Source organism: Bombus impatiens, unplaced genomic scaffold (genome assembly GCF_000188095.3).
Source record: "Bombus impatiens unplaced genomic scaffold, BIMP_2.2 scf_1879, whole genome shotgun sequence".
Lineage (NCBI taxonomy): Eukaryota > Metazoa > Arthropoda > Insecta > Hymenoptera > Apidae > Bombus > Bombus impatiens.
In genome coordinates this window covers 129,608-153,584 of record NT_178298.1, presented here as the reverse complement: position 1 = coordinate 153,584, position 23,977 = coordinate 129,608, and the positions used below count along the sequence as shown (strand labels likewise).

General features: G+C 38.2%; 1 protein-coding gene across 6 annotated transcripts in view; it reads right to left on the bottom strand.

The window, feature by feature from the left end:
• The window catches only part of LOC100741600 (G protein-coupled receptor kinase 5), a 29,692-nt gene extending 5,721 nt beyond the window's left edge, over positions 1-23,971 (bottom strand). Inside the window, exons 1-8 of one of the 6 annotated variants that reach the window (XM_033324246.1) lie at positions 23,716-23,971; positions 14,969-16,426; positions 5,948-6,043; positions 3,076-3,433; positions 1,537-2,443; positions 989-1,126; positions 553-681; positions 5-170 (exon numbers count right to left, since the gene is read on the bottom strand). In XM_033324246.1, coding sequence (XP_033180137.1) covers positions 75-170; positions 553-681; positions 989-1,126; positions 1,537-2,443; positions 3,076-3,433; positions 5,948-6,043; positions 14,969-15,020 — 1,776 coding nt within the window. In that variant the 5' untranslated portion in view covers positions 15,021-16,426; positions 23,716-23,971 and the 3' untranslated portion in view covers positions 5-74. Of the gene's footprint in view, positions 1-4; positions 171-552; positions 682-988; positions 1,127-1,532; positions 2,444-3,075; positions 3,434-5,947; positions 6,044-14,968; positions 16,427-17,112; positions 17,568-17,993; positions 18,710-22,195; positions 22,310-23,715 lie in introns of those variants that run through there. The other 5 variants (XM_024371801.2, XM_033324248.1, XM_033324250.1 and 2 more) reach the window with 5 other exon arrangements.
• Positions 23,972-23,977: the final 6 nt, after the last annotated feature.

Sequence of the window (23,977 nt, the reverse complement as noted above, 5' to 3'; positions counted from 1 at the left end):
CGGCGTCGTCCGCAACGACGACGGCGCACGGACGACGACGTCGATTGATTCACACTACTCGAGTTCATTTTGGATCAGCTGGCTGGCATCTCCGAGTTTTGGCTCTGCGACAGCTCCAGCAGATGGCACTCTGATAACGGTATCTGTCTTGTGCGGGCACTCTGCTTTTTCTATAGTTAAAAGGAAAAGACGTTATGATAAAAATTGCAAACTGTATTATACGATCTTGTCAAATAGAAAAGAATTAACTCGTAGAATAGCGAACAAGCAGTTTTATGTTATTTGGAAGCAAACTCGGTCCTGAGAGCTGTTTGAGTGGAGACTAACTCCGCCATTTTTACTATGTATCTTAAAAATGGTGGCTAAGATTAGCGATAGAAAGGAGCAGTATCGTTAAGTTGATCGAATATCTAGAATTCCAAATCGCGAATATCGCTTTATAGAATGAACGATCTCGGTTATTAACGAATCCTTTTTCCATAATTTCTCTCTATAGTCTATATTTAACATATGTAATTTAAACACGGGTAGAAATAGAAGAAAAAGATCCACCTGTCTTCGGAATGGGAAACAGCCTCTGTTCTCGTTATTCGGTGGCGGATGGTTGATCAACAGATCAGGAGTAGGTGTGTTGTTAGGACCTAGCACGTTCAGTTCCTTAAAACACTCAGTCTCTATCATCTGGAATAAAGAGGGCCTGTTTCACTGTGCAGAAAATAGAATCTCTTTGATCGAACGGAGCATAAATCTTTATGATAAACGAAACTGCAGTCGATCAGCATGTAAATCGCTTTGAATGCTAAAATGGGTTCGTTGGGACGATAGCAGACTGTCTATGACGTGCCAAGGAATGCTTTTGGAACGCCATATTTTTCGATGTAAGTGGTGGAACGGTACGCGTTTTACTTGTTCACAGCGTAGCGTCAAGACGCTCGCTATCTCTCTGTAGTGCTGGATATAAACACCGAAGGAACGTTAAAAGGCTTACCTCGTTCTGCCACGGGATGGACACGCTGCCAGTATTGAATTTACTGTAAAAGGTGTCGTCGGTCGCGTCCAAGTTCACACCTTTTACCGTGGAAAATTGTTCGATATCCAACACGTCCTTAGCGTACACCGCGTGAGGCTGTAAGCAGAATCGATCAACGATAAGGATTTCCATAAAAAAAACACGCGATAATAGTCATCTTTAATATATATATATATATAGTAATCTCGGTAGAATACTAAATCTTTGAACACAACCATATACAAAGTATCATATAGTATTTTGATATTTTATTTAATCTATAACTACTCGTGTTAACGACTGTATATGATAAAAGAAGGGTTTAACAGACTTTTGTAAATAATTAGCACAGAGGAAAATAACGAAGAATAATTTACGCTAGCCAAGCTAAGCTTTGAAGGATCTGGAGGATTTTTCTTAGCACAGGAATATAAAAGAAATGCCAGTTTTCTCAAACGAAGGAAGACTAGATATATATAAAAGGCAACGGCGACAAAGTAAAATCGGTTTGAACGACACCTACTCACATCCGGCACAAACGGCGGTTCCCACATACCGACCTCGACCCTTTTCCAGTTCAAGCACTGAAAGAAGCTATGCAACTTTACTTCCTTAGCACCGTGTCTGCCGCACTTGCAGCCTAACCTGTTCTTCGGACTCTTCTTCAATAATTGCTGACACAGGCTCTTTGCTTCTTCGGTAAACTTTGTGGAATATCTTTCTTGATCTTCTTTCACCCTCCTATCCACCTCTTCTCTCTTCACCTTCTCCTTCCTGGCACGAAAGGGAGCTTGACCTTCGATCATCTCGTATAAAAGACATCCAAAACTGAACCAGTCCGGTGAAAAGGTATATTTCTCATTGTCGATCACCTCTGGCGCCATATATCCGACCGTTCCAACTCTTCCTGTGACCATGTCGCCTTCTGTGATTTCCACAGCCAGACCAAGATCAGATATCCTTACATGACCATGATCGTCTAACAAAATGTTTTCTGGCTTACAATCTCTGTAGACGATTCCTTGCAAATGCAAGTGTTCCAGGCCACAGACTACTTCAGCTGCGTAAAACCTAGCGCGGTTAATGTCGAAACCAGGTTCTCCGCCCATGTTGTAAATATGAAATTTCAAATCTCCTCCATTCATAATCGTCAGGACTAGACACAATGCATCCTTGGTTTCATAGGCATAGGCTAGGGAAACGACGAATTTGGAGTTAATTTTTTGCAAGATGTTCTTCTCTATGAGTACCATGGCTTCACCCTTGCGCTTTTTAATTCGTTTCTTCTCCAGTTTCTTGCAGGCGTACATTTTGCCTGTTGCTCGTACCTGACAAGCGCATACTTCGCCAAATCCACCCTTTCCTAGCACCCTGTACATACGAAACGTCTTGTACGTGACTGGCTGCGCCTCTAGCCACTTCCATTGAAGATACCTGGCAGAGGAGGGCTATCGTTAGAATCGATATGAAATATGTACCGATAAGAGGTTAGATGGTGTTATCGTAAACAAATATTTGACGATTAGTGGGCTCTTAATGGGACGCTTTGTCGGGAAGATGCAGATAAGAAAGATTGACAGATTTCGTTGGAAATTCATTGAAAAGGATGAAACGGTTATTTTTGGTCATAAATATTTCACACCTTATTAAATCCAAAACGTTCGCAACTAATTACAGCTATTCGCTAGCAACCAACTATTATATTTCACCATAATTTTTGCCTCCACTAAGATTTATCTGATATGAAAAATACATTTTCCGTGCTAAGTATGTAGCCTTCAAACAAATATGCTATACTACATTTTGTTAAATTCAGAACCATCAGAATACGTGACAGAGTACTGTCATCTTTCGCCATGTAAAATCCATCGAATATCAAAAATACCTTTACTCTATCGTTTAATCTCCAAACAGAAATATCGTTTGAAATTTTACTAAATTCGAAATCATCGGAATTTATTCGTGATTGCGAGATTGTGACAAAGATAAATAGGTGTAACATCCCGAGGAAAAGATTGCCACGTCGAATTGACTAGGTGGAAAAAAATGAAGTTTAAATAAATTACCTATAGAAATAAAAGCTGGTTTGGAAAGCTGAAAAAGGTTCGCCGGCCAGAAAGTTTTTCACGGTCTGCGCGATTTCAACAAAGAGCTCCTTGCCGCCAGTGCCGAGTCTCTCCTCACACTGGGCGATCAAAGAATCGTTTAGGATGTCGACGACCTCTGAGCCCTCCCTCTTCAGGTATTGCTCGAACAGGTCCTTGGCCAGCTCGGTCCGATTCTCATCCATCTCGATCTCGTACTTCTCGATGGCGTCCAGGAAAAGATTGTACCGATGGTAAGATGGCTTCTTGTCCTGGCAAAATTGCCTGAACAACAGCCTACCGATCGGTTGTTGATCCACCACATAGCTGTACCTGATGTCTGTACCAGTCAAACGGGCGAATGAATAACAAATGGTTGTTACGACTTCTCCTACATAAACGATAGTAATTAAAAATATATTTATTTTTTGTTGCATAAAAGTTTATCGGGCATTCAATTACCATCGTCCTCGCGTTCGAATTCTATCATTACGAAATGCTAATGATTTTTAACGTTCTTTTCTATCTGTTTGTTGACACGTTTAATACAAAATGTACTTGACAATCTTCTCTTCTACATTGTATCTTTATTCGCGTATTCCCCCTGCAGTTTCCCAGCAAAGAATTTGATAGCTCTGTATTTAAATTTCTATTTAACTCTAGAACACGTCGTTGCGAACAACTTAATAACGTAAAATTCGGAATATTCTACACGTATTGTTAAAAAATAAAAATAAGATAAAAACTATTTAAAATTCTTGCTTGAAATCTTTCGCATTTTTCATCTACGCGAGCATCTATCGCCGAAACGCTGTGCACAATAAAATCGGAATCACACGTTTTAACGCAGTCTAGTCGGTTTCTCAGGCATTAATCAGTCAATTGTACGTCGTGTTAATTTCTTTACGAGCGATCGATGGGCTCCCATCGGTTCTCAATTATTATGAAACGTCGCGTCGCATCGCGTCGAGAATCGCGTGGGATTAATCGAGTTGCACGAGGAATATTCTTGGCTCGTGTTTGCTAGGGAAACTCTGATAATCTGCGGCCATTTTCGACGTGATTTCACGATTATCGGCAGCCCTGAAATCCATGCTTGCTTGAAATCGGTTGCTCCCAATGGATTCAACCTGCCGACCGAGGAATTAATTTCGCGAAACTCGGCGACGCGACGCCACGTATCGATTCGCCTTTCCATCGTTGCATTTTATTATTCAGTTTCACGGCGTTTCACGTTTCAATAAATATTTCATTCCGTACAACGATTGATTAATAGAACATTCGAACCCGCAACGCAAAATTTAATCGTAAAAATAAGTTTCAGTCAACGAGTGCGTATTGAACTACGTATTCGATCGATCAACAAATATCGTTGTTATTCTTTTTGAGGAAAAACTGAATTGTTTTAAATTGCACTCGATCGAGCGATCTTCGTAACTTAGACATCGGTCTTTTCAATCGTTCGGGTTGGTAAATAACGGATGCTAGAACGAACGAACGATGAAATGAAACGAGCAGAAAACCAACAGCACATGGGAATACCGAGCCAAAGATGCTCGCCACTAACTAATTAAGATCAACTAATTAACGTCAATATCTTGTAACGTGCAATTGAAAAACAAGATTTCCCATGTAAAATTGTAAAAAGAAGAAATGTCTACATTACTGAAGCTTTAAGTTAAACCACTATCCAGAGGATTACAATGGAATCCAACAAATCCTCTGGTTCGATGAACAGGAATCTTTCTCCCTGAGATATCTCCCCCTTCCAGCGACTATCCATCCAATTTCAATCACAAAACATCCCACGAAATTGGTTGTTCGACGATCAATCAACCGTGATTCATCGATCAGGCGTAACATTTGATCCCTAACGGGAGAATTCGAAGCGGAAGGTGGTCTAAAAACCAAGCGAAAGGAGACACTTTCCGAGCCTTGCGCTCTCATCACGGCTTAATTAACCGAGACAAAGAAGCTCCAACAGCTTCTTATCTTAATATAGCTTTTCACGTTTTTTTCGTGGCCGCGTGTCGTTCGTTAAGCCGACACAAGCTGGTCGAACGGTGACGCGTTGATTAGCCGCGAGATTCACGGGGAAAGCGCGACTACGCGGGACAGCCGTCACAGCAGATATCTCGTACCACAATTTACCGATTATGAAAATTGTTGATTTCCGTGTCGTCAGATGTAAATATAGAAATGATCTGGTGGTATAATACAATATATTTCGATAAATTGCCAATATACGTAGAGCGCAGGATATGGCGGTCTAGGGATAGTAAATACGGGGGATATAGGAAAGAACACAGGAAACACGAAGCGTTACGTGAATGTGGGATACAGAATATGAGGAACGAAATATGAAACATGGCATGTGGAATGGAAAGATGAACTATGGGAAGTGAGATGAAAGATATGGAATAACGGTATAGTTGTGGGATATAGGATATAAGATAAGGTATAGGAAGTACGAAATGTGGGGTGGAAATGTGAACTGTGCAACGGGCTTGGCAGGATAGATATAGGATAGTGGATATTATTAAATGCTGGATATAGGATATATGTACATAAAATATGCGAATAATGTGAAAAGTGGGACAGAGAATGTAAAATGAAATATGCGACTTTCGATGTACGAAGTACGGAAAATAGACAATTTGTTGTGGTATAGGTGATAATAGGATGTGAGACGCGAGACGTGAGATGTGGATTATAAGATGTTTATAGGGTTTCAGATGTGCGATCTAAGTAACGACGAATAGAGGACGAATTTATTACTGGATCAAATTTCATTTCAATGAGCGGAATTCGAGCAAATACAATTCTACTGCACAGCGCGCGTGCGAAAACTTACCCAGCTTATCTTTTAGGCCGATGCATTGGGAAATGTGTGGAAACTGGAGTATCTTTCGCCATTTTTTACTCTTACCCTTGTTGCTGTCACCACCGCCTGCAAAACAACGATAATACGATTAAGATCAATAAATTGAAATTAAAACAAAAACCATCGAAACACGTTTTATAAATATCGAACAATTGGTAGTCTGTTAATTTATCAACGATACTAACGTTATATAGAGGAAAATAAATTGACGAGGGAACGGCGATTTCCCTGGCTCGAAGCGTTTCGATTACGCAACAATTCTCGTCTTGCAAGACTCACGCCAATTAAAACTGCAATAGAGGAGTCGTTCCTGCGATTTCGACGTTGCAAAGCGGCACGTTCGTAATTGAAATTGTATGGTAGTTGATAATTTGTGTAAGGTAAAAACATATTTGATTCGAGATCGTGATACTTTATACAGATACATTTAAAAGTAAGGCTAAATTGTGAGAAACGCAATATTTATTTTTCATATAATTTCCTTCTTCTTCTTACATGGGAAATTAATCTGTTTCTCTTCTCTTCCTTTTTCAAATAATTCGTTACGTTCGTAAAAGGATTCGACGAAATATTCTCAAATTCTCCCCTAGGAAAATATTGCAAGTAATAACTTGCATGGTCCATCGACCTTTTTTCCCTGTCGCGTCCACCTTATTTCGAGCAGTTTCTTTTTTCCGCCGATATATTCGATCATACGTCTCTACTATGACGTCGGATTGAATTTGCTATTATATATAATGAATACGGGAGAGCGCAGCTACGGAATTCGAGGTAGTTTTCGACTCGCAGGAAACCGCGATTGAAGAAGCGCGATTCCGGTTGAGGCAGCCGGTAATTAATAGTTTCCAAAGTATCGACAGGACGAAGAGGTTTTATCTTTTCGCTACAAAAGCCAACACGAGTGACCAATGAATCATTCGGTACGCTTTGTATCTTTTCAATTGACTATGTGATAAAACTAATGCGAAATTGATGACTCGTCAGCTTTCTCTGGAATCAACGGCTGCATATATTCATTTAGTAAGAAACTTGCAAGTAACGATTATCGATCTTACACGTTACTACGTTGAATTAGTATCATTATCAGGTTTATTATCGGTTTAAAAGAATCGTTTTTATCTAACTCGAAGGTTTGAAGTTATTCTAAATTATCCCACTAATTGACTGTGAAACTAGGAAAATTATTCGGCGCGATTAAAAGCTTGTCAAAGGAAAAGAAAAGTAATAAGAGGAAAAGAGGGAGAAAAATATAATTTTATCGTAGAAGATCAAGCGAATATGATGGAGTAAGAACTGTAAAACCAACAGCAACGCAAGTTGAAGATTATTCTTTAACGAAAGAAAGACAAAAGAATTCTGATATTACGAAACTCGATTGTCGTCGAGTATATGATGATCCAAAAAGTTAATAAATTAATTTTTGTTGACAATGCGATTGTCCAAGCCACTTTCTTCCTTCATTGTCAAAAGTATCGTTTAACTTGATTTAAAGCGTTTCTACGATAAAACAACGATCGAAGAAAGGAAGGAAAGACGATTTTACCATTAACAAAACCAAAGAAATATCGAATATTTCATAAACTGAAAGAATTTCCAAAACGCGATTTATAAAAGAAAGAAGTAGAAAATTAAACCTAAAAATTAACCTTTCTCGGCTTACAATTCGAGCGTGGTATCTTCCAATCGGCTTTCGAGTTTCAAAAGGGATCTGTCCCATTTCGGTGCAGATAGGAACGTATAGTACGAGAAGAAAGGGCAATGGTGGAAATTCAGTCGGGGCGACATCGATCGTTGTGGAAAAGACGAGATGGAACTGACGATGAGGTAGATCGATAGACATCCAGGGTAGATTTTGCGCGAACAACCGATCGCGTTTCCGCGAGCGTGCACTCGAATCTTGCGGAGGCGGAAAAGAGGAGTCGAATCGCGTGGTTAGATCAGAGAACGTTGTACGTGGTACGTTCTCGTGATAAATCAGCGACGACCATTACCTACTCGACGGAGGACTTCCCTGCTCTTTTTTCTTTCGCTTCCGTCTGTTTTTCCTCTAATCGTTTTCGTTGATCGAGCATCAAGATTAAAGAGTTTGACTTTTAGCTTTTTAGATTCTTGGTTTTTCGAATTTTTTAATTAAAGACATAACGATCCGAGAACAGTGAATTTATATTTAAAACATTCTGACTAAACATTTCGAATTATAAATTTCAAATACATATACGTATTAGATATACATGTATTTTCAATTACACCTATACCAATCTGATCTATACTAATTAATTATATTAATTAATTCATTATTGCAATATATTAATGTATCGTCGCTATTTTCTGGCCTTTTACAGGTGGAACAGCTTTGATCGATTTCTGAGATTCTTTTGTTATATTTTTTTCATTACTACTTCCTATTTATAACACAAGAATGTGTATATATGTGTAGTAATATAAGAATATAATTCTTATTCTTAATTATGACGGATTAATCTTATTTTTTATTAATTAATTTCATTTATAGACTCGTTACATGGTTGTTAGTGTGATCATGTACAATACACTCTATCACGTTAGTCAGCAAACAAACAAACTGACAATATGAAATATTAACTGGTTTCGTCTTCGTTTTGCTCCAGTCACTATCTCTATATGTATTATCATTGCCACAGAATTGTTATTGTATTTGCCCCGTTATGGACTTTAAATAAAACAGCGATAAGCGAGTCTTCCTTCTATGCACGCTTCAAAGAGCTTCGATCAACACGCTATTGTTGTTGAATATATTCAGCAGAGAAACCGAAAAATTCCATCCACGAAACCATTAAAAACGAAACCATCGACATACGATGAAAATAAACTGAGAGAAATAAAAGCGAACAATTGAAAGGCACAAATGAACAACTGGAAAAAATAAACAACTAATTCGAGAATGAAAGCGAACGATCTAAAAATGTAAAAAAGCAATTGCAGAAAGTAAGCAGACAAATCCAGAACATAAATAAACAAACCTAGAATGTAAATAAATAGTAAAAAAATTTTCCAAAAAAATATACCCGTAACAATACCTGTAACAAATTTTTACTCTTGCGCTTTTATTCGCCCAATTATTTTTTATTTCTATCTTTACCGCTATGTTTTCTTTATTGCGGTTATTTTCTGTCTTCTCTCTTTTACTTTTACATTTTCTTTATTTCGATTATTATATCTTCCTTCTCTTATTCGCTGACATCGACATTTCGTGTTAATTATACTACACTACCATCTAGATTTCTTAGATTAATATCATTAGTTAAACTAATTTTAACAAGAACGATGCAACCAGTTACGAAGCGAGGAAAGCACATTTTAGAAAATAATGCACATAACGCAAGATGCGATGGTTCGTTCGTCTCGCAACTGACAAAAATGCATTACAGTATTTGCACTTAATAACGTACGATACAAGTGGAATAAATTTGCAAATTAATGGAACGGGGGTAAATTCTGAGTGTACGTGCGAATAGAAAGCGAGGAATTCGTGGCTCGAGTGCTCGATGAAATCGTTTTGTAGACCATCGTTATGATTAACGACCGTAATGATTTTAAAGTCTCTAAGAAATTTTTGTACGACGAATTTCAGTAACAAAAACCAGTGAATGCAAATATCGAAGGTTCCAAACGTATAACGATGGTAATTAGAGGAAAAACATTCTATCGTATAAGTTTTCCCTTCGTTAGGATTTTTACTATTGTGTAATATTTCTGCTTCGATGAATTTCAGAATATCAAGTTTTGTATTTCGAATTCGACAATTGATAAAACTAATAATTGTAATAGTATTGTACGGTATCGTAGCGGTATTGTAGCTAGAAATATATTGTAAATGGATAAAGAAGACACAACGGTACCGAATAGTAGCGAACAGTAAGCGTAGATTTTTCGATTTAATATTTCTTGTACGACTCGATGTGCGTCAAGAGAAACGTGACGTTTCAAAATAGTCGCTGCCTCTTTCCGGAATTGCAAATGCAACCAGATCACGTTTGCAACTACCGGTACACAGAAATTTATTATATCCATTTCTGATGGTTTTAGTAAAAAAAAAAAAATTAAAAAAAGAAAAGAAAGGAAGCTAAATAATATCGTAGAATAAAGAAGCCGCAACGACAAACTCGTTAAACCTTCTAGGAAATTTATTTTTCAGCTGTGAGAATAATTTTATTCTGATATATATCAAAATATTATCTTACAGACCGTGGATGTTTATGCACATTTGTGTCTTTATAAATACAGTGAAAGAGGTGTAATTTAGGAATGAAACGCTTTTAACTACTAAATATTATAAAGAATAATATACCTTTATAAATATAACAAATGCCAAATTAATCTTTGTCTACTCGTTAAATTTTCCACTTATAAAATCTTTGGAAAGCATTTTAAGATAACGCTCCTGTTAAAATATCATTGCTCGCCAAGTGTAACAATCTGCTCCAGTTTCTATTCTTCTTTTCCAATCTTCCTCCACGAGCAATTATTCCCAAATTCTACGTTTATCGATATTACTCGATATAATTAATCGAGCAACTATGTAATCGATTTCGGTTCTGATAATATAAAGATTCTGCCGTATATATACATTTATAAAGTTCAACGAGACGCGGACGATGCGATTATAAACTCATTGACGTCGTTGGCGCATCACGCGAGCCCATTTACCTACTTCTGCCTTTGCCACGCAACACGCTCTCTCTTTTTCTTTCTTTCGATCTCTCTGTTCGTCGATGCTTTCGCCATAGAATACGAAGAGAATGGCTTGCCACTACGCTAATTAAAATTCGCTACTTCTTCGAGCCAAACAGCCGCGCAACACGCCCATTCCTCGCGAACGAATCGATGGAATCTTCGCTATTCCTTGCCTATGGTTTATCGCATTTCAATCGGTTGAAAGGTGGACCACTTCCCCTTCGCGAGGATTCCTTCACGCTAGAAGAGCTTCGATAAGATTGGATCCAGGTTCCACGAGTTTATCGGAGATTCTGATGGGGGTTTTTACGGGGATCGTGGTCCGAAGAGGTTGTTTCGTTGAATCTGGAGAATGTAATCCTTTCTGTTCAGGAATTCTCTCTCTTATGCAACGTTTCTTTCTTTCTTTCTTTCTTTCTGTTTATCAGAATTTTCTTTATTCTTGCCTTTGTGATGGCGATTTAAGAAAATCAGAAGAGTATGTTTATTTCTATACAGGTACCTGCGAAGTATCAGATACAATACGAGAATATCAGATTAAGAGTATATAAACAGAATAAACTTATTGAGAATGGAGGAATCCTACGTATTATTAAGTTATTATTACAATATCATCTTATTGTTTTCTGCGTGTAATTGAATATTCTACTGTTGCACCGGCCATTCCATCGTGCAGATACGAAACGAAAGATATAACTAATTTTCTAGCCAGTGATATCGTTTTACACGCTTACAAATCACTCACTTTTTTTATATAATAAGCATGTCAAGATGTAAGTTTATGTTTATAACGTTCTACATTAATTTCTAAACTTGCTTCAATAAAATTCTGCGGTAATTTATTTCTTCGCCTATTAAAAACTGCCCGGCACGCACGTTAGCAACTCGATAAATATTATTTATTATAAATTTCTAGCACGCGCATATAAAAAGGCTCGCCACCATTGAATCAAAACCATTCTCGTCGCCATGTTTCATTGATAACCATCAGAAACGTATCTACCCTTGTTTAATGCCTCCCCCGATTCAACACGAACGTAGAATCGACTCGAAACGGTTTCACAGAACATGCATATAAATACATACATATATATATATATATATATATGTATATATGAGGGGGGAGAGAGAGAGAGAGAGAGAGAGAGAGAGAGAAGAGTTCTGTAATCAGTTCGTACGGCCGTGTTAGAAGTTAGTCTAATTAGTATTCCGCTTGGCGCGGCGGTACCGCGGGACGCTTTAGGTAAAGCAAAGTTTAGCTTCCTTAACGACGCCGCCTTTGGACTTCGCATGAAATCTGCAATTACCGGCGGTGCGCGGGCGCGAGCACGCTTGTGAGCGCGTGTCAATCCTCGCTGCACTTTATTGCACGCGATACAAAGAGCAAGAACGTAACGTAAAGTATGCAGTTTAATTAGGATCCTGTGCTGGCGCAGGTTCCCATTAAGCCATTTGCATGTAAACCGTTGGCGCAGAGTGGCCTGGACCAGGGGCCGTTACTGCAGCCTCTCTAATGGCAACGTAATTTCGTATACGGTGAATAAATATTCGTGGGAATATCGAGCCGACTGTTGGTCACGAGTAGAACGAGTATCGTGCAAAGTTTTACTATATTTTTCCTTCGTTTCCCCACGCTTGTATATTTCCACGCCCGAGATTTGAGAGATTTAAAATATTCTTTCGCAAGTTGGACTGAAAATGGAACGATTCGTAATTTGTACTAAATTTTTTTATCAACGAATTATTTGACCGAATTATTTGACGAGTCACATTTGAAATAAAGATTTTTTAAACATACAATTTTAAAAGATCTTATGAACATTATGTAATATCAAAAAAAAGGGGGGCATACGCTTGGTCCATCATATATTTAAGTTCGAGTTTCTCGGGATAGTATAATGCAGTGTCGCAGACAGATTGTCGTATAGAACCGGCGAAATGCATACAATGTAGCGACCAGCGTATAGTTCCAGAAACGTTGATTCGCCTTCGGTCCGCTTTTTTTCACATACACAAGGAAGGTGCATACGCATCATAGGCGCGAACGGTGGCGTGACCCAAGCGTAGTGGGGGGTCGTCTCCGAGAGAAGACAAAAAAGATCGAAGGGCGAGCAGTACCATTTTGAGGAGTCGGAGAGTGAAAATCAAGAAGTGAGAGTGTTGCCAGCGTTGTGAGAGTGTGGTTCACGTGAAAGAGAGAGCGGTTAGATCCGTTGTGAGGAGAGTTACAAATTAACTATTGCGTTGTCTAGACCATAATACGTTATTGTGATTAATTAACATCTGTACAATCCATTCATCGTAAATAAATCATCATTATAATATTATATTTACGATATTACAATTATGAAAACGAAGGTGCAGCAACTGATATTCTTATTAACTTTTTTTTTTATGAAAAAATGGAGATTGATCCGGTATTAAATTTTGAATCTCCTATCGATTAAATTTGAAATAAAAAGGTCCTAAATATAAGAAATGTTTCGAAAAAAATATATACAAGAGAATTTCGTAATTTTAATGATCGCTATTTCTATTGAAATTTTTATGTATGAATCAACATTTATATGAATAAGTTTACAATTAATTGACAATTTAAATCTGGATTTTATATAAATTGCCGAATATTCCTAATCGATTACCAATGTAACATCAGGAATTTTGGAATTTGGATAATGAAACGCGTGATTAGCCGCGCTCGGGAACTTGCAAAACAGTTCGGAAAGTCGGCAGGATACCACGAAGCCATTTAATTATCCTAGAAACATTTCTGCCGCAAAGACAATTTAGAACGTGCTTTATGAAAACTTGCGAGCTGTCCGCGCGTGAAATTTACCGATGGATGAGACCGGCGCGTTTCAACGGTGTAATAGTAAACGTTTCGTGGAATTCACTTCGATCGGAACGAAATATCGTTTCAGTAATTACCGTATATCGTCTACCATTGAATTTCTACAATTTCTACATTGACAAGACTTTATATGACTCCAGTGAAGAAATGTTCAAAATGTCTCTCCAACACTGTTATACGCATAAACCCTTCGATATTTCGTTAATAGTTTGCGTTAAAAAAATATTTCTGTTTGAACAGCTACTGTCTATCTACTTTGTGTTCACATATGATAGTTGTTCGCTATCTCAATAATGAACAGAAGACGTATTACGGTGTTTAGTATAACTAGGAACACGTGGTGTGCGAGGGAACAGCGTTGTATCGCAACAACGTAACAAAACAATTACATAAGATGGTATGGAACGAGTTACATACGGAGCAAGAACCGGAAATTTAATGTCAGTGCTGATGATACGGAACGTGGGCTTCGTATCATGAAATTGTATCTACATATATAAAACTCTCGATACTTGGCATAACATTTTTCCTCTCTTTTACATAGCTGTGCAAAGATTCTCAGTCTAGGATTTAGCGATTTCCTAGATATCTATGATCGATAAATCGATAAAAATCGATACGACAATAAGCAACGTTTCAGTTGAACAAATATTATGACTTCTGCCTTTATGTCTAGCAAAAAGGAAACACACGAGACTTCGCTTTTATTGACTCGCATCCACAAAAGCTAACCTCTAAGAGGAACTGAAGATTAGATATTGAGAATAATAGAAGCCTCGTATGAATCGCTTTCTGAAAACGCCAGACGGCTATAAATAAATATAAGCTCGTCTACGAGCAAATAAATATGCCTAACTCGGCGAAAGAATCTCGACTCAAAAGATAGCACGCAAATACGTAGTAGTTCCGGTGGCAACAAAGCTGTTGGTCAAATGATACAGGTGTCATCCCACTTAGCGTAAAGGTAGGTTAGTATTCGCTCCATGGCAAAAGAGAAACACGTGCAAAGGACAGAGACGAATGACATTTCTACAGATACACAATCGTCTACACAGCAAATAATTGAGCAATGTAAATGGCGGATTATATACATGAAAAAAGAACAATAAAAAATGACGTTGATGATGATTCAGCGAAGAAGAATATAAATCGCATGCTAAGAAAAGAAGAAGAACGTAAGTGTTAGAATAATTAATTTTAGATCTTGGAGCTATCTCAAGATAGAAGCGAAAGCTATAAATGCAAACCAATATTTCTCTATGTTAAAGATATCCACTCCAAATTGCAAGAAACAACTTCGAATTGGTACTTCTAAGTACTAGTAGTAGTAGTAGGTAAGAACTAAGAATCATGTACATGAAATTAAAAACCTACTTCTCTGGGTCATTTATTTTATTTAAGCCTTTAGATAATAACTCATCACTCACCTTCTCTCGCTTTGAGGTACACAGTGTTTGCTACGATGTTCTCCAACTCCATCAATTCCAGCTTGATCGAGTTTACGCGGCCGAATCGATGGAGAGAAGCCTGGTGGGCGACAAACGAGAGGAAGAGCGTAGGCCTCGAGCGGAAGTCCGGTCGGCTGGTATAGTTTTCCGGGGTTGGTCACCCTGTCGGGCTCCAGCAGACCAGCTCCCATCTGCGGCCCCAGGACACCACCAGGGCCGAGAAGTCCCCCTTCACCGAGGACCAAGGACAACAGGAAGGACGTCGACAAGCTGTTGGACGGCTTGGTCGAGTCAAGTCGAATTCGAGGTTCGAGGTCGTCCGGCGTAGGTCCCGCCGTTTCTGGTGCTGACACCGCGGGGAAACCACCTATCGAGTCGACTCGAGTTCGTTGGCCCCCTCTGCCGGTCAAAAACCGACGTTTCCCGCCACAAAGTATGCGTATACGTATATCGAGCAAAGCATGCACGACGTCAAACGGGTTACACGAAACCGGACTTTTCACTTGTCACACTGTATCGTGTTGGTTTCCTTGATTCACGGTGTACGATCCCAGGGTCAAGGAGCGGCTTTCTTGCGTAACGTTTGTACCAGCGAGTTTCTTCCGTATCGATCGTGGATTTAGGCATTTACAGCAACGCGTGTCCACATCGTGACCTTCTCCTATTTGCGAAAAACAGACACGCCGGATGAAGCTTCATGGGGATGAGGCGCGATCGGTAAGCCGTCACGGAATCAAGCATTCAGAATGCGCAGGATTCTTCTTCCACACGCTGTGTAACCCCTCTTTATCGCTCTTCCACCCCGTGACTGAGGACGAAGCTCGATCGCAGCGCGCGTTCACATTACAAAGAAACTATAGTGTCGTGTAATCACGTGCGACGATGCGTCGTTGTCTCTCTTTCTCTCTTTGGTATAGTTCGTGTCGCTTGCGTCTCCTTTAAATATCAGCAGAGATTGTGCACGAGACACACCGCTAACGATCCCCTCGAATAATCGTTACAACAGCAAATCCTAGTGGCGCGTTAGCATGCCATCGTAAAAATGTCACGTGTGTTCTGCGGATTCGCGTACGGACACGACACTCGTAGGCATGTAGCAGCAGTGCCTTTCACTTTAACGACGGTGCGAGAGATGCCTCCGCATGTGCTAGATGCTAGATCCTTCTTCAACTTCGGATCGGGGCTTCGATCGTCGATTCGTGAATGTCGAGGGACTCAACACCCACAGAGATTCGTTTCTTCCTTTCCCTCGATATTAGAGCTGCAACAGGCAGTTAGAGAACCATTGTAACCTCGCGTGCTGGAAACACGAATTTGATCTTCGGCCTATGCGACGAAGATTCTTTCTATTTGTAAATTTCCGATCTCCTTACGTGCGGATGTCGCTTCGTCGAGCGTTTAATGTATTCCTCTTTGCGTCGATCTCTGATGTACGTTCTGGAATAAGATTTCAGATTGTTCGTGTTATTAGTGTGAAAGGATTCGCGAACGTCCACAGTGGCGTAGCCAATCGTTTCATCCGAAATCTCTACCGACATCACTTCGCTGAACATCGTGTACGAGAATTTTCACCACTTTGATCGCACGAATATCAAAATCAAAAATGTCGGATGCAATTTTTTTATGACGCTTTGCTTTCAAGAAAATTAAGTTTCAAGCTGTGTCACGTATACTTAAACTTAATTAATTACGAACTAGGTATACGTAAACGATCTACTTGCTTTACACGCGAAAATAAGTAAAAACCGTGAAATAAAATTTTTCCGTTTCTGGCCCCATTTTCTACAAGAACGTGTTTAGTTAAGAGTTGATCCGATACACGCACGAGATGCATCTTTAAATTCATTTTCCCCGATAAATCTGTACATTTTTTATTTATTTCCATTTTTTATTTAAACGTAGAACAACTTGCTGTCGATTATTTACTATTGTTTAGTTTAGAATAAACCAAGTTCAAGAATACTTGGCAAATTTTCAAATTTGATTTTTTCGAAAACGGAGCGTCATATAAAAACATTTTATTCCACGTTTTTGACTTGTTTGCCCGTGTACATTCCTCTCCATTTCGCTTATACCGTCAGTTCGGCGATGTATGCGTATGTACGTGCGTCTCAAAGGGATACGACTGACAGTAAGTATGCAAGTACACAGTCAAAGGGCCATTGCCATATAAAGTGTTCGCTACGCCACTGGTCGTTTGGGACGGGAACGAGAGGATATCTCGATCGTCTGCGCCGGTCGTTCGTTTCTCCGTGTGGCGTGAGTGAATTTTAAAAATCATCATGCTCCTCGCACCTCCGCCGTACTGGTTTATCTGCCGCGCGCAACAGACGCACGCACTTATCGTCGCGCGTTCTGCATGCGAAACTACAACCGCGCACATGTGCGTGAACACTGGACGCAGCAGGTGCGCTACGGGGATAAAGATAACGACGCGACTAAGCGCACCGTCGGCGTAATATCCGACGTGGTAATCTAATAACTTTTTCCAGAACTCGATTCCCACCGATCGTCTCTCTTATTTTCTCGCTCTCTCTCTCTCTCTCCCTCCTCTCTCTTTCCAGGTATTTCTTTTACATGTACAACGTGGTGGCGGAAATCACTCTATGCGATATAGAACGCGAAAATTTTATCTGCGAATATAAATCGAGAACATGATATATTTACATTTTTCTTGCGAGATAGATAACGTGGATAGTTGAGTATTTAACTATAGTGCAACGCTATTCCATTTCCCGAGCGTTTCTAATTACAAAATTAGGCGGATAATTTAAAATATTATCAAATTTCCGAAACATTTATTTCTAATTTTGGATACAGTTAGTAATTATAGCATCCTTTTTTCTTTAAAGAGTGGAAATCCAAATTTACAAATTATTCTGTGATGTACGCTAAAGAGGTGCAATTTGTTTAATATACTTAATGTCTTTGTAATTCTTTTATGGATATTCTAATCGGCAGAAATACTCAAGATTTCATCATTATACCCTCTATATCCCCATACCTCTATCACGGCCCAATCATGAACATAGCCGTCGAATCGACTTCCAACGGAATTAGATTCAAACTAGATGGATTCTCGTCAAAGTGGCTCTTACGACTTGCTGCATTACACCGGTAAATCCTATTAAACTGCGACGGCTAACGAATGGGTAACCCGACACGGGCTCTAAATTAAGTAACAGGCGAAAAAAGGAGGAAGTGGGGGGTTAGGCAGGAGGTTGGCAGGCGGAAGAGGAACGACGAAGATCGTTAAAGGTTTTAAATGCTTTTTCTCGATGACGCAATTCCAGTACCGTGGAACCGGATTAGGAAGCGGTGAGCAACGATGATAACGAAGAGGAAAAAAACCAATGACAATAAAAACGCTACCGCAAAGGAAATAACGATAGCCGGTATTTTCCCCTGACTGATTAAAATTGTTTCTTAAAAAATCACCTGTGTCCTATTGGATATTTGAAATATGTCTTCTGTAACCACGATCGTTTTCGATCCACCTTGTGTTTCATTTTTAAGCGTCGAATGGATAATTCGATTACTTGGGCCAGAGGTAATATAATATCCTTTTCCACGTAAGCGATTCTGTACTACACAACCATTTCACTGCAGGTGACTAGAGTAAAACGTCGATCATATTAATCACCGGGCAGACTGAATGGCTGCGTTCTGTTCGTTTAAACGAGAGAAAATGAAAACGTTACCGATACACTGATATCAGGTTAACCGGTTAAGATTTTGCTTCGTTATCAATGAATATCGCTCCAAAAAATTAGTTCCATGAATTGTTGGGACGAAAACAAGGGTTACTTAACGAAGTGTTCAAGTGCTTTTTGATTTGTGGAGTTGATGAATGAGTTGATCAATGTAGCTTCTAGATGGTACAAATGTGAAAGAAGTTCTTTCTATCTCGTTTAATCCCCTCTCTCCTTTACCAACCGATGAAACAATCGTATTGAGAGGAAATAAAATGCTCAGTGTCACGTACGGTTAGAAGAACGATTTCGAATACACACACAATACGGGAAACAGTGCTACCGAGGAATATTTGCTTCCTATCGACTGACTCGCGGCGGATTATGAACGGAAATAGAACCAATAATCGATCGATCGTGGTGGTGGTCGTTGCAGGTATCCAGGTATATATGTACATAACATTATATACGTGAAAACATTGATATCCGTTGAAAGTATCTACGATATATCAGCCGATAATGTGTTCCATACATAATAAACGGTATATACAGTCTAGTTCAGAAGTATTAGAATACTTGTTAGCTTCGTACAAAATATGATGATTCGTTTAAATGTTGCATTCGTACAAGGCAACGACGCAAAAATTTGTACGAAATATTATTTTACACAGTCAGAAGAGAAATATGATGAATATAAATTAAGAATCATACATATTATACACATACATACATACATACATAATTTCCTGACCTTGTTTGTTAGAAAATTGTTACACGAATTAGATGTGAAACTGAAAAATGTTTATATTTAAAATCTCAATTGAAATTCGAAACTGAAAATTAAATAACGTAAGTGTCAGGATTGATCGAAGCAATGATTTGTAAGTCATAGTGAATGTAAATGAAAACCGATTTAGTTATTATACACGAGTTATTACACACAGAAATAAGATTTTTCTTATAACGTTGAATATATCTACGTATTGTTTGTTTATTTTAAGATTGCACAATCTGTTTTTGCATAAATTTCAAAGTAGATAATGACTGTTAAACGGTAGTGTACATATATCATATATAGCTGGTGTAGCAGGCAAAGAGAGACAGAGAAAGGCAGAAAATTAAGAAAGGGTAGATGACAAGAGATCATAAAATATTGAGGGAAAGAGCGAATAAGAAATTTATTGAGAAGAATTATATATATATCTTTCTATATATCTCTTCTCTCTCTCTCTCTGTATATATATATAATATATTATATATAATAAGTTATATATAATTAATTATTATAATTTAAATATTTATATATATTATATATATTTAATATAAATATAATTTATTTTTTATATTATTATATATTTTTTATATTATAATTTAAATATTTATATATATATATACAGAGAGAGAGAGAGAGAGAGAGAGAGAGAGAGAAGAGAGATATGTAGAAAGCGAGAGAAATTAATTCTTCCGTATCAACGTGAATAGCTCTCTGTCGGACAGGAAGAAGCTATCAACAACGCGACAAGAACCGACAATAAAAGTACCGACGGCACGCGCGCAGGAAATACGCAACTCGGTAATACGGAAACGAAGATCCTTTCAAATGTAAATCCAAGCTTCTATCATGGATACATCTCTAATGGAATACTTAAAAGTGGTCGAACAGCAGGAAATACGCAAGAATGTTACGCTGATCAGAAAATTAGAACGTCTGTATTAAATTGTATTGTATTATAGGAAATAATTTTTAACTTGCTTCTAAATACATATATAAGTGTAGAAACATCCATGTATCTAAATCAGAATGTTAATACTCGTTAAACTAGTCATATGAATATAAATTAATTCGGATTATTTGCTAAACAAGAAGATTGTATTTTAGACTCGGCACGAAACAGAAACTCATATTTTCACACTAATACACCAATAGAATATGTTCAGTCGTAAAATGCTTAAATGCAGTTCTAGTTATATTAGTTAAATTAAACATTTCTATGCTTAATAGGTTAAATTCAAAGATTGCCACATGATTAGCATGTAATTACAATAACACTACTTCTACCTTGGTGTACTTTTATTACATTAAATTTTGATACAAAACAATTGATGTCATCTATATACTAAAAGCGAAAGAAATACTATATCGAGTTTGTATGCATGTTTAACGTAGAGTCGGAAAGAAATGCGGAAAATTCTAATCATGTAAATAATTTAAAAAAGGAAATTGATTCCTGAATGTCGTAAAGATCTGTCAACGATCCATCGTAAATCTCATAAACGTTATAAACACTGCTTAATTCTACTATGTATTTATATATGAATTGCTATGCATACGTACTACCACTCGCATTTACATTTACAGTGATTCACACTATTTTAATCTTCTCCTCTTACGCTCAGATTGATGGAAAATTTCAACCATGAATTATCAAGATGTAAATTGTTTACGTATATTTGCCGGCTGAATTTGAACGTCAGAGAATTTGTAGAAATAAATATCGAATAATGTAACACCATTGATGCAGCGCTGCCTTCCAAGATAAGAATTGTATACCTGGTTGTCGAAGAAAGCGCGTAAAACGACGATAAGTTATGACTACGTTTTCTCCAGGAACAAAGGCAAATTTTCAAGGTAATGTTACCCACCATTAGAAAATAGGAATCGGTATCCACGGGAGCAAACCACAGCGAAAAAGCACGCCGCCTGCCGATTAGATGCGATACTCATAAATATCGATTATCGTTAAGTTAGATAACAACGATCTATCGACGATTATCGATTTTTTCCGATATTTTATCGTATGATAATATTACAGACTTTTTTTATTCACAATAAAATTGTTAATTAAAGATTGTAAAAGCTTGTAAAGTTCTATTCCAGTTACCTGATCATTTTACCATGAAATTCTCGTACTACTATAACTCTGGATTTCGTTTTTAAGAAACGATATTCATTTCATAAATTTAAAACTAAAGTACAGAACGAGTTATTATATCGAATACAGTAGAGCGAATAAGAGTAAAGAAATTGGTACGATGAATACCAAAAACTATTCTGTAGTACAATAAGGTCCTAAAGAAAAATTGTAACTTTTTAAAAATGAAAAATAATTAAGATAAAAGTTACCAAAAATAATCGATATGCCATTGATATTTTTCCATCTCTATCCTCGGCGCAATGTACGTTTTTATTTTATTATATTCCGCTATATTGTTTTCATAGAAACTTACTTATTTGATCGATTATATAATTCACATTACTCTCTATTACTTTCTCCGTTTCTTTCAACATTTTTCAAGCTTTTCAATCGCGTTTTTATGATGAGAATTTTTATGATTTTGGCGAGAAATAATCTTGGAGAACATTTGCTAACCTCTTTATATGTATATCATATTTTTGGAATTCCCCTCACCCACCCACCATTAAAATAATATTACGACAACCTGAATATATTATGTTTCATAGTTTGTCGATTAATACCTATCAAATAATTTCTTTTTTAATTACATTACTCACATAGAGCGTAGAGTGTTATCTTGATGATAAGGTCTTTCTAATTTGACTTCTTCAAACGTTGAAAGGAAATAATATAGACTAACAAAAGTTATATCATTGGTTAAATAACTAGTTAAATAATTTTATAAGAATGGAATATAAGAATACATGGATACTTTGCGTCGAGCAGAATATAACAACGCGAGCAGACGCGGAAACCGCACCAATGAAAGGGGCGATTGAATGAGAGACAATGAACGCCGATGCGATGGCAGCGCGGGCGAGTTCATTGAGAGGGAGAAGAAACTTTTGCCCGCGAATCGAGACGCATTGTGGAATGGCAGACGTGTATTTCCCTGGTGTACAAGATGCCTCTTGTACACGTGAGTCAAATTAAAGAATCAAATAAGGGGAAACAGCGGGGTCTGTTTTACCATTTTTATCAATGCGGATTGGAAACGCTTTCCATCGCCGCATTTTGAGCGAACAACTTAATTTGACACTGTCGGTCTGTATCACCGCTGTATATATTCTCCATTCCCCTCCTTCTCTACTTCCCTCTCTTTATGTCATTGCACTAGCGAGAATAGCAATGACAGAACTGTAAAAATTTGATAATATCAATGAACTGAATCATATTTTTATTTTGATATAATTAGAGAAATTGAAGCCAATTATGAGTACTTGGATCTTTCATATTTTGTTTATGCGTTATAAGCATTATGTACGATTTTGCATCTTTAATACGTTTTGTGCTCCGTAGGCAGTGAAAGTGGCGATAGATCGACAATAAAAATGGAAGAAAGAATTTCCATTCCATGAGGCGAAGGAAGATAAGTTTCAATCCGATATTTCAATAAAATGTCATGAATTAGATGGATTTTTATTTTTCTATAGTTAAATATTCTAAGAGAGTCCTTAACCATCGAACCTTCGTTGATAATCTTAATTATCTCGTGGCATGGAGCGCGTTAATTTCCCACACACGCGCAAACGTCCGTAATTTAGTAGTCTCCGAGGAAATAAAAAACATCTATCTTCCATGGACATAGAAACATTTAAACAATACGAAATATCCTTAGAGGTGACACCCGAAAGAAGCCCGCCTAAATATTCTCGTGATGGAAACGTGACTTTGCGACAACCGATCACGAGACGCCGCACCGCGCCGGCTCTTGAAATCTGTCACACAAGCAACACGCACAACCCATTATACGCGACACTAAAATAACCACCAAACCCATAACAAGAATATCATAAAATGTGAATATAGCTTATCTAAGCTATATGATTCTAAGCTCGGAAGGAAAAGGGAGGAAGTAAAGGACTCGAAAGATGAAAAGTGGAGAAAGACGCCGCGTTACCGACGGAGCGTGTCGTGTCTCGCACGTCATGGGCACGAGTCAGTACGACATCGTTTTGTGAAACACGAGACGGGCGTAAACGATCTCAGGATGATCTCCATGGGGGTACAGACCGGTCGAATTGGAGAAGGGAGGACATGTTATGGCGTTCGGTACATCTAGTATAATGTAACACACCGATAGCAGAGCACCGCGCGGTCGTAACGGCGACACGAAGAAAGCGCAATGGCCGACCACTGCACCTCCGCTGATTGCTTCGATCCTTCCTAGCCACGAGGATATTTCACACACTTGCTCTATCTCGTTCGAGGATCGGCACACGCGCATGACACGCCTTGTCCGAGACTTTCAGATAAATAGGAGCCCCGGATGTTTCTATTCCGTGTAACGAATGCAGCTAGGGACGGTTCGTACTGTCCGATCGTATGAACCCGCTGCC